At 38.2% G+C, this 12,386-nt stretch overlaps 1 protein-coding gene across 1 annotated transcript; it reads left to right on the top strand.

Annotated features, from left to right (window-relative positions):
- The first annotated feature begins 3,114 nt into the window (after positions 1-3,114).
- Positions 3,115-4,696, top strand: LOC103451412 (receptor-like protein kinase FERONIA). The gene has a single exon (XM_008390816.4). It carries the CDS (start codon positions 3,159-3,161, stop codon positions 4,473-4,475), a length of 1,317 nt encoding a protein of 438 aa, XP_008389038.1. The 5' UTR covers positions 3,115-3,158; the 3' UTR covers positions 4,476-4,696.
- The last annotated feature ends 7,690 nt before the right edge of the window (positions 4,697-12,386 follow it).

Genomic DNA, 12,386 nt, shown 5'->3' on the forward strand with positions numbered 1-12,386 from the left:
GGATGGGTATATAGTGAAAGGGAAGGAAAATTTGTTTTGCAAATTGAAGAAATCGCTTTATGGCTTGAAGCAATCTCCAAGGCAATGGTATTTGAGGTTTGATAAATTTATGAGAGGCCAAAATTATTCTAGAAGTCAATATGATTATTGTGTGTACTTCAAGAAGTTGCAAGATGGGTCTTTCATTTATTTATTGATATATGTTGATGATATGTTGATTGCCTCAAAGAATGTTGAGGAGATTGAGAAATTGAAGAAACAAATGAAGAATGAGTTTGAGATGAAGGATCTTGGTGAAGCAAAAAAGATCCTTGGCATGGAGATCACTAGAGATAGAGAGAAGGGTTTGGTCAGTTTGAATCAAAGACAATACCTTGAGAAGTTGATTCGGAAGTTTGGAGTTCATGATTCAACCAAACCGGTTAGTACCCCTTTGGCTTCTCATTTTAAATTGAGTTCTCTACAATGTCCTAAAAATGATAAAGAGAAGCTGCAAATGAAAAATATACCATATGCAAATTTGGTTGGTAGTTTGATGTATGCAATGGTATGCTCTAGACCGGATATTGCTCATGCAGTTGGCATGGTGAGTCGATATATGCATAATCCAGGTAAAGAGCACTGGCAAGCAGCTAAGTGGATATTGAGATATCTCCATGGTACTCGAGATGTTGGTTTATGCTTTGAGAGGGATGACTCTGGTATTGGTCATTTTGCAGTTGGTTATGTTGATTCAGATTATGCAGGTGATCTGGATGGAAGGAAGTCTACTACAGGCTATGTGTTTACTATGGCTAAAGGGCCAGTTTGTTGGAGGTCCATTTTGCAGTCGTCTGTTGCCTTGTCTACTAAAGAGGCTGAATATATGGCAGTTGCTGAAGCTATAAAGGAGGCCATTTGGATACATGGGCTGATTAGAGATTTGGGGGTTGATCAGAAGCAGGTGGAGGTACATTGTGATAGTCAGAGTGCCATTTATTTGGCTAAGTATCAGGTTCATCATGCGAGGACCAAGCACATAGATGTACGTTATCACTTTGTTCGTGAAATTGTTGGTGAAGGGGAAATCATTCTCCAGAAGATTCCAACTAAAGACAACCCCACTGATATGTTGACTAAGGTTGTTGGTGTAGCCAAGTTTGTTCATTGCTTGAACTTGGCTCACATTTTGCCTATATAAAGAAGGCGTTGAGCAGTAGGAGTTTTGAAGCATTTGGCTCGGCATGAGTTGTTCTCTTGCTAGTGTTTGGGAGTGATGTTGTGTGTTAATTGTGTTGGTTGGCTTATCATGGCGTTTTTCGGAACTTGGCCAAGGTGGAGATTGTTGGAGTATGTGGCCAAGTGGCAGCTTTTGACTATAAAATTATAAAGAAAAAGGTAGACAAAATAATTATGTCTCTTCCTTATTTTGGGGAAAAGAAAAGGGTTTTTTGTCTAAAGTTTTCTTGGTCCATGGGAAGTCACGGGGTGACTTGAATGAAGGCTATGTTATGATGAGGGAGCTGCTGCCCTTTTGGTTTTTTAAGTGAGCAGAAAAATTGGTGAGCCGAAGAGAAGAGAGGGAGAGAAAGAAGGTACTGCTGCAGTACCATTTTGAGAGAAGGAGTTGTTGTTCCTTTCATTGGATAGTTCTCACTCCATCAAAGTGTTATTGTTGTAATAGCTTTGAGCTTTGTATAGAGAAGAAATTAATCACTATATTTTTTTCTCTATTTGTTTCTTTAGAGTGTGAGAGTTATTGGGTGTATTGGGTTATTTGGGTTGTGAGATTGCCAATACTTTGTAAACTCCCATTTGGTTGATAGTGGATTATTGGGTGAGCTCCTACTGCTCCGAGGACGTACTCCAGTTACACTGACTGTTGAGGAACCTCGTTAAAATCTTGGTGTCTTTAATATTTTGTTCTTGCATTTCATTTGATATATTTCCTGTGGGTTATCAAAGAGTTGGTTCTAAAGGGTTTGGTGCTATCTTAGCACAACATTTCCTTCCTAATAAAACTAAACTACAGACTGTAAGCTTCAATATGTTTCATAGTCTGAAAACAAAACAGCATAGGACGCCAATGAATTGGAATCATGCCATATCAAAGTTGGAGAAGACAAATCCGCATTAGCCAAATTGTTTGCAACAACATTTGCTTCATGACATATGTGAGAGGTGTAGAAAGTCATCTTTCGAATGCGGTCTAAACAAATAAACAATTGCGTACGAAGAGACCAAAGAGGATCAAAAGCTAGGAAAGCAAAAATAACACTAGAAGAGTCACTTTCCAATCCAATACAATAAACATGAATTTGTAAACACTGAAATTATAAGCTTATTTTTTGTAAAATTTAGGGGTCGTTTGATAACCATTTCGTCTTCAATTTTCAGTTTTCAATTTTTTGAAAATTGAAATCTTGTTTGGCAACTATTTTCAGTTTCCAAAAAAGTTAAAATTGAATACCAAAAAATCAAAACTCAAGGACCAAAATTTGAAAACTAGAGAAACCAGAGAAAGTAGTTACCAAATGTCTTTACTGTTATCTGAGCAGGTTGTGCTGGCTAGGTCTAGATGCGAAGTCGGCGGAGAGATGGCTACAACTCGTGAAGAGGCGTGGTGGCTACAACTCGGGAAGAAGAAAGTAGTTTTGTTTTTTCTTCTCTTTTAAAACCCAACACGCTGTTAAGGGCTTTGACTTTAAAACCCCACAAACTCCTGTCCCCACAAACTCCTTTCTCCTGGACTCCGGAGGTTCCCGGAACGACCCGGATCCCTCTGTAAATCATGACTGTATATCCAAGGTTTATATTCATTTGTATCATTTGTAACGAAGAAAATAAACGAACAAGGCTCCACAAAAAAATATTAAAATAACTATCATTCAATCTGAATGTTATATGGTTTTGGATTTGGATGAATTTTGGTAGCATTGATCTATTATGGAAGACCTAAAAAAAAAATAAACGGTTGGATCGTTGAAATATATTACTAAGTAAACCCTACAAAATACGTGTCAAACAATAATGAGTGTCCCCAATCGTAGCCCCATATATATATATATATATATATATCATTAAGTTCAGTTGACTGACTGACTTGATTTTGAAGTCTGGCTATTTTGGAAGGCATCAAGATTTATTAGCCAGCGCGGTTTAAACGAATTAAGATCCATATGTCACGTTTCTTCAATAATTTGTGGAAGAAAGGTGCACCATATTCATCCGATCATAGAAGAAAACCTTCGGATCCAGATCGAGATGAAGCTAAATGGGCGTTTCCAGAAGAATTGTGTCGTCGGTTTTCACTCGCGGAGATCATAGCAGCAACTCAGAACTTCAATGCGAGGTTACGGATTGGCAGTACCAGAAATTTGTCATTTAAAATTAATGGCCTAATAGATAAGTTTTTGGTGTTCGATCGCCTTGAGGGTCCGAAAACAAGAAAAGACGGTGTTAATGTCGATGCTGCAGGTGTCGTCTACAAAGGATACATCAACCTCGACGGGGTAACTTCCACGGTTGCTATAAAGCGTATTACAGGTGGACATTCATATATTCAGCAGGAACGCGAGTTCAAGGCGGAGGTGCAGCTACTGTGTCAGTTGCGCCACCCCAATTTAATCTCGCTAATCGGATTCTGCCAAGAAAAGGGAGAGTGCATCATTGTTTGCAACTACATGTCCAATGGTCCCCTCTCTGACTTCCTTTTCAATCCTTATAACAATAATAGGTATCCGTTGTCTTGGAAGCAACGGCTGAATATCTGCATCGAGGTGGCGCGCGGAATACACTACCTTCACGCGGGGGTTAAGCATGCGGTCATCCATCGCAACCTGAAATGCGACACCATTCTATTGGATCAAAGCTTGGAGGCCAGGCTTTCTAACTTCCGGCTGTCCAAGATGGGTCCTCCTACTTTGTCAAACGCATTAATCAGATTGAACTCCAATTCCGGGGTGTCAGGTACATTCGGGTATCTTGATCCAGAGTATGCTTTGTCCGGCCAGCTTACGGAAAAATCTGATGTCTTCTCATTCGGAGTGGTGTTATTCGAAATATTGTCTGCCAAACATTCGACAGAGATACCAGGAATACATATGACTCTCCCAGCTGATATTCTGGATCCATCTCTCATGGGAACAACAGCTCCGGATTGTTTGATAAAATATTTGGACATCATCCAAAGATGTGTCCGCCCTACGGGAGCCCAACGGCCAACGATGGGTGAAGCGGAGGTGGAACTTGAGCATGCGGTGGAGCTGCAGGAGAGAGCAGATGCCGAAAAGGAGTTGAGGACAACTATCACTCCTCTTGGTCGTCCTGCTGAATGTGCCTACGATTATCAAGGGATATCAGTTTCCGAAATTAATGATGCTTTCTCGTTTCTGAGAGTTAGCCCGACCGGGTCTGCTGATCTTGGTTCAAATAGTATTAACGTTTCAGTACTTTCTGGTGACAGTGGCTCTGGATTCGAATATTCCGGGCGGTAAGCAAAATATTACTTTAGAAAAATTGAATCAAATTACAAGATCACTACTGAGACCAAATTATCCTTTTTCTTCACTAATTGCTATCAGTAAGCTAAACCAACTACCTATATAGACGGTGGCTGAAAATAATTCTGGCCCCCTTTTGATCATATTTTTCTTTTCGTTGTTACTTTTTACCATATTGTATTAGCATTTCAATCAATCAGCATTGATTAATTTAATTAATATTCTCATTCAAATTTGGGGGTGGCTTTCTAGCTTTCTACCAGTCGTTGGGTGGGTTGAATGTTGAGTCTGAATTTCAAGCTCAGATTCAATATTCAGCGCGTCTATGTGCTTTGACAGCACCATTTGCGGTGTAGTCTGTCTGCGTTGCTTGCGTCCCAATCCAACTTGAAGGTTGCTCAGTTTCATTGAAATTTGAGGCTGCCGAGTGCCTGGACTTGATCAACATCATCGGATAGTTAAGCGTTAAGCCTGTTGGAAAATATAAATGAAGGTATTTTAGAAACTTGATTTAATTAGTTATTTGATTTGATTTGGTCTGGATTTTCTTGTCCTGTGGACAAGGTTTAATTTAGGGGCATTTAGATTTTAGGGTCTCAATAAGATAATTTTTAGATTATAACCTGAATAGGTTTTAAAATCTTATTTAGGTCCCTAATTTAATATTCAACGCCACATCATATTATAAAATACCTCTATTACCTACCATCTTTACAAACGTTGCCATTTAAATTGTCAACCTATTCTATAATTAAGGCTTAAATATATTCCGTTAATAAACTATTCAAACTCAGGTAAATTGTACTAATTTATACTTGCTGACAAACAAATTAAGTCTATAGTAATTTAAGTCAATCACCTTAATAAGTCAAAGATAGAAAAATCAATATGTTAAAAAAATTAAATAATAACCCGTAATATTATATATATATATATATATATATATATATATATATATATATATATATATATATATATCACAAAAGAAATAGTATATCAACTCCTTTTTATCTATGGAAACATCGGTATGGAAATGTCGGTACATACATACACATAGGTACAAAAGTAACGGTACGAAAGTATTGTGTAACGACCTGTCCTCAAATATTACAGTTTTTATAATTTTAATGTGTGAATTTAAGAAAATGCCCCTCGAGGCAAAAATGTTGACTTTTGTTAACCACCTTGTCGTGTCACGTAAGATCTGTTTTCTTAGCATGTCCTTGTAGTACTCGTCGCTACAGACGCGTGGTCGTAAGCGGGATGCAATTCGAAACTATAATGAAGATTTTACAGGACTTGAAATGATAAAGGTATTTTGGTAATTTTACAATTGGAGATATTTCTCCATCATGGACCATTAGGGTGGCGACACGTGGCAGATGACCCCATTTCTGGGTTGTTCCTTTGTCATGTGACATCTCTCTCTAGAACTCTTTTTCTTTCTATTTTTCTCTCAGCTCCTTCTCGTCTCTCTCTAATTCCCTCATCTCCGTGAGCCACCACCTTGCCTCACGAGCCCCATCACCCTCTCGTCATACATACCACCCAACCTTTCGAACTCCCCATCCCTCTCTATTATTCTCTCTTTCTCAGAGCACGAACCACGACACCATCACCACTCGCAATCTTCTCCGGTGAGCACCATAAACCACCAACCTTATCCCTTTATATTCTCTCGCATTCCTTTTGGAGTCTCTCGCATTCCTCGTTCCCCTTCTCCCTCTGCAAATGCAGAGACTGAGACTACCACCATTATTAGCGTTGGTCGATGAATCCGACGAGTTCCATCACCTTCGATTTGGTAAGCCTTGGACTGACTCTTTTTTGTCATAAAAATGCTATGCGACTTCGATTGCTCAGTGGCTTACTCATGGTGGTGAAGGATTAACATGAAATCGGCTCGAGAAGAATTTCCCATTTTCTGGTGAGCTACAAATGTTTTTTTGGCCAACTCCGGCCACAGTCGAGTGAACCAAAGGTATATTCCGACTTCTTGTTCTTTTTTTTTTTTTGGAAACTTTTGACTTCTTGTTCTTTGGGCTTCATTTTGGTGTAAGGAATGACTAGGTTTAGTTAAGTTTAGAGATGATCAGAGCTTAGGAAGCTCCGGCTTCCTTCTTCGTGAAGTTCGACCGATACACAGCCTGAAACCGGGTCAACCCAACCGCCAACCTAAAGCTTAACCCAATAATCGGCCCAAACCTTTGGGCCATGTATCAGGCCCAACTCATTAACCCTAACCCAGGCCCAACCCACTAAACCTAACCTGGATCCGACCCCTGACGCCATCTCAGTTCTATGGTATGCGCGTGGGCCAGGGTGTGGGTGTGCGTCATGGTCGGCATATGGAGCACACGCGCCTCCGCCGAAGGTACTGTGCTCCGTCATTGTCCACGACAGGGCCGACAACTTTTCAGGTCACCCATCTTTGCTCGTGGGGGAACAAAATATTTATGAGTAGACCCCTTCTTAACTTGCATGGTTTTATAAAATATTAGATTGTATGCATTGCATATTTCATGAAATGAGCATGTTTTCTATCATGTTTTATGGATTCTATATTCATGCTTTTGAAATATTTATGATTTATTGAAATTACATTTTACTAAAGGATATAAATTATTGGATTCTTGTATATGAATTTTTATGGCTTTAAAATATGATTTATTTTACGGATTTATGATTATGTGATATCATGGATTTATGAAATGAGGCTTGAGCTTGTGAGCTCTAGATTTGGATATGAGTTTTGAGGTATGTTTTCGATGCTTATCTAGCGAATTATCATACAACACATCCACACAACACGGGTATGTAGATGTCTATGGCCATAGGACACAATTGAGGAGATTTATGTATATACCTCTTATCCGAAGTAACCCAGAGTCGTATAGCTTCACCTTCGAGTGATGGACCATGGTTTTTTTCACTGGTGTAACCCAATGTCGTACAGCTTCACCTTCGGGTGATGGACAAGTACTGCCTTCAGGCGAATGATGAGTGAGAGATTTATGTTATACCCCCAGCTTCACTAGCCTGGGGCTAGTGTCGATGTGTGATGTCATATATCATCTTTTATGGGAGTCCTACAGCTTCATCTTCAGGTGATGGAGCATGGTTTTCTCATTGGTGTAACCCAGTGTCGTACAACTTTACCTTTGGGTGATGGATAGGAATTGCCTTTGGGCGATTATGATACCCCTAGATAGTACAATATTGATAAGATTTACGGATTTGCCTTCGTCGACGATATTCATTTCTAAGCACGGTTTTACACGTACTGATTTTATGAACGTTTGCATGACATGTAGAGTTTTCAGAAAAGCCTATATGTAGTTTATATGAGTTTTCAAAACAGGGGGTTAGTGTGTTCAAAAATAAAATGATTTTCCTATTATTAGTATTATTATAAACTTTGGTCCACTCAAATTTTCTGTTTTGCGCCTCCTCAGGAGTTAGAGTTGAGGCACACAATCCCGTCGTTATGGCACTTCTGCTTAGGCATCTTCGAGCCTCTTCTGTGTAGGTCCCATTCCATGTTTGGACCTTTTTTATAATAATTCTCTCACATTATTCTGGATTAGTGGTATGCTTTGAACACAGTTATGCATTGTTATATTTCTGTCTAATTACATATTTTCTTTATAGGCATGTTTAAAATGGCTTTGTCACCCTCGGGTGTCGGCCAGCACGTACCCATCTTGGTATTTGGGGATATCGGGATCGGGTCGTGACATATTGATACGTTAGCATCAGCACAAAAGTATCGCGCGGAAATGTCGGTACATATGTACATATAGGTACAAAAGTATTGATACATTAGCATCAAAAAGAAAAAATCGGTAGATTAGATGTATGAGAAGGTAAAAATAAATCATCAACACTGGAAAAAATGGTAAAATTAAATCATGCAATATTAGATGTATAAGAAGAAGAAATATAAAATGATAAGTGATAAATAAATTAAATATGAGTCATTACAATTCACTCAAGGATAATATAGAAAGAAAAAAATTATATAAAAGAAATTAGGGTAAAGTACAAAAAACTACCTCAACTATTGATGTCACGATACTTTCATACCTCATCTTTTAAAATTGACAATGTCATACCGCATCTTACGAATTTGTGACAATGTCATACCTCCGTTAGTTTTTCTGTTAATTTCTCTGTTAAATGCTGACGTGGCCCGACACGTGTCCCACTCACTAATCCAGCTGGATTAAAAAATAATTAAATATTAAAAAAAATTAAGAATAAAAAAACAAAAAAAAATTTCCTAGGGGTACGGCATCCCCTTTCCTTATCCCACACCAATTTCAATTTTTTTTTGTTCTTCTCTCTCTTCATTCTTCTTCTTCTTCATCTTCATCTTCTTCTCCTGGGCCGAAACTAGATTTGTCACTTTTTTTTTCGTTCTTCTTCTCTCTTCTTCTTCTTCTTCTTCTTCTTCTTGGGTCGAAACTGGGTTCGAATTTTTTTTTCTTTTTGTTTTTTGTTTTTTTTTTGTTTCTGGGTTGCAAGTAGAGGGAAAAGGGGACGAAGATGAAGATGGGGAGGAGACAGAGATGGTTCTTCTTCTTCTTCTTGGGCCGAAACTGGGTTCGAATTTTATTTATTTATTTATTTATTTTTGTTTCTGGGTTGTAGGCAGAGGGAAAATGGGAAGAAGATGAAGATGGGGGAAGAGAGATGAGTGTGCGTTGGGCTGGGGGGACGAACTGGGTTGGCAGAGTGAGGGAGGCAGAGTAGTCGAGGAAGATGATGCCGTGGAACGACATCGTTGCGATCTCCAGATCGAGGGTGGCGGGATGAGGGAGGCGGAGTAGTCGAGCAATATTGGGTTCTTCATTTTGGGGTTTTCGAATTGCGACAACAATTGCTGCAATGGGAATGTGGGTTTTGTTCCTCCGGGGTCTGGGTCTTCTGGGATGCAGAGAAGTGAGAGAGGCGAGAAAGGGGGGATAGAGAGAGGAGAGAGAGGGTGGTGGAGGACGGGTGGGAAGGGGTCGGGTAGGAAGGGGTTTTGGGTTGCAGAGAAGAGAGAGTGGCGAGAAAGGGGGGAGAGAGAGAGGAGAGAGTGAGAGAGATTTAACATATTTTTATTTATATTTTTATTTTTTATTATTAAAAATATATTTTATTATTTTTTAATCCAATTGGATTAGTGAGTGGGACATGTGTCGGGTCACATCAGCACTTAACAGAGAAATTAACAGAAAAACTGACGGAGGTATGATATTGTCACAAATTCGTAAGATGCGGTATGACATTGTCAATTTTAAAAGATGAGGTATGAAAGTGTTGTGACATCAATAGCTGAGGTACTTTTTTGTACTTTACCCAAGAAATTAAGTCTGACATTAAATATAAATGCTGACTTGGACATAAGTCAAATGACTATAATTATTTTTTTTTTCTTAGTTAAGGTTTTAGTCTAAAGATAATTTTTTCCAAGGATTGATATGTAGTTTCCACTTTAATTTATTTATGTAGGTTTCCTTTTCGTCAAGGAATTAGGTTTACTTATTTGATTTGGTTTACTTATTCAATTGGGTTTGTATTTTGTACTCTACTTAGATTGCCAGATTATGGTGCTCTACTTAGATCATCGGACAAGGGGCTCTACCGAAACCACCAGACCATGATGCTCTACTTAGACCACCAAACAACGGTGTTTGACTGAGACCATCAGATCCTCCAGAGTGCTAGGCATGCAGAGCACACTGCCTAGCACCATGTGGTATATCACTTGCCAAAAGACCTCCTCCATCTAATGGTGATCTAGTCCTCAGTCAAACAGTCGTCTTACAATGATGACATAGCAAAAATAGTACCCGGTCATTACATAGGCCCGCGTTAACAACATCACGAATACAACCGCAAGTATTTTAGTAACAATTAACTAATTCATCTTTTAAATTTATCAAAAACCCTTCATATTCAACTAAACGTAAATCGATCCATTAATGATGGGGTTTAGTACTACTTGCGCTGTCCATCTCGTGCTTCTTCTTCTATGCATGGAAGAAACTAGCATCATGGGATGAAATTACTTGTGGTGAGCTTCCACGAAACTTGGTTTTGGATCTCTCGATCATGATTTGTTGACATGTTTCATTAGTGTTGAGCAAAATTTGTACAAAGATCGTAAACAAATAATTCACTCGACACAATTTCACCCTTATTCATTTTTCGAAGCGGATTTTTATTAATTTGAGTTTGATCCATTATAGACTATGCGTCTATTAATTACAACCCTTCACTTAAAGAACGGAATACCTTTTGATTATAACATGAAAAATATGAATTTCGGGGGTTCGTGTTTTTATTTGATTTTGTGGCTGCATTTAAGCAAAAGACCTAAATTGCCAACGTACCCTCGTTGAGGGATCAAGCTGCTTGTAGTTCTTTAAATGATATTTGAAATTTTTTTAGGGAATGAATAATCCACTAAAAAAATATGGAAAATAATTTGGTCCTTGGTTTAATCAAACGATTCGGACAAAGTTTAGAATGAATTTAGTTTATAAACCAAAGATTCGTTTCGATTTCACGGTTGTATCTAAAATTTGATATTAGACTCCCTACGTATCTTAAACGGAATCAAACCGGCGTAGTTCGTAATATATTTGTTGGGATTTGATGCCTTGTGCAGTTTCAGCTCATGCGGGCGAGGTTTTGAGCCATTGGAGCTGAACCATTTGAGACTTGTCGCGGCTTCGTACCATTTGATATTCGATACGAGTTCATGGCATTTGAAGCAACTTTGTGCCTTTTGGAGCAGCTTTGTGCCTTTTGGAGCGACTTTGTGCCATATAACATTTGACGCGGTTTCGTGCCATTGATTTTTGATATGGCTTCATGCCTTGAAACAGTTTGCATCCATAACATTTGAAGTGATTTACGTCCTCCACGGAATTGATGTCGTTGCCATAGACCCAATTTTTATTCACGGAGTTCAAAATTTATAAAGTTCACGTGAATAAAAAATTATTATTATTTTCTTCAATCTCACATGGAACCAAGGTCTAAAATATTGATGATATCGGAAATATCGGTAGTCCAAAAGTACGGAAATTTCGATGGAAATATCGGGATATTATCGATATCGATAAAAATTGAATAAAAACCACGGAAATTGTAAGAAAAACTTGGAAATTTTTATTGAAACTTTGCAGGATGTTTATTTAGTCAATTATCTATTAGTTTATCACAAAAAATTGGAAGGAAATGCATTTCACGATGGATTTAACTGATTTAAGTTGATTATATAGCAAGCTGGTAAACATTGTGAGTGTAGAAAATATGTAATAATTAATGAAAGAAGTTTAAACACACCATAATCATTTATATATAATGAATTAGTACAATATTTTACACTTTATACATTGCATGGTAAGATACATGAGTGACTTAGTACCACATAGAGTTCCTATCAAGGTCTTAAATATCGATGATATCGGAAATATCGATGATATCGGAAATATCGATAATCCAAAAACATGGAAATTTCGATAGAAATATCGGGATAATATCGATATTTTAGACCTTGCATGGAACAACATTCCCTATAAAATTAGGAATTTTGTTGCGTGAGTAGCATCCATTGGAAATCTAGGAACTTTGTTTGGAGAATTCTTTCTTACTTTTGTAGAATTTGTAATCACTTGGTCAAAGTAGCAGGAACAAAAGTAGGCCCATTTTTCCTAAGGTTGCCATGTGAGTGAGTTTCCCAATGAAGTTGTCAGCAAGTTTTGTTCTCTCTTTTGTTTGTGAATTAAGCTTTCCAAGTTCAAATAGGACTTTGCTTCCCCTGCTTCTTTATCATCAGCAACCTCTCTTCTTCTTAACTCCAAGACACGGCTACGACCAGGTTTGTTTTTATTTTTTCCTTTGCTA

This window comes from Malus domestica, chromosome 12, assembly GCF_042453785.1.
Source record: "Malus domestica chromosome 12, GDT2T_hap1".
NCBI classification, from domain to species: Eukaryota; Viridiplantae; Streptophyta; class Magnoliopsida; order Rosales; family Rosaceae; genus Malus; species Malus domestica.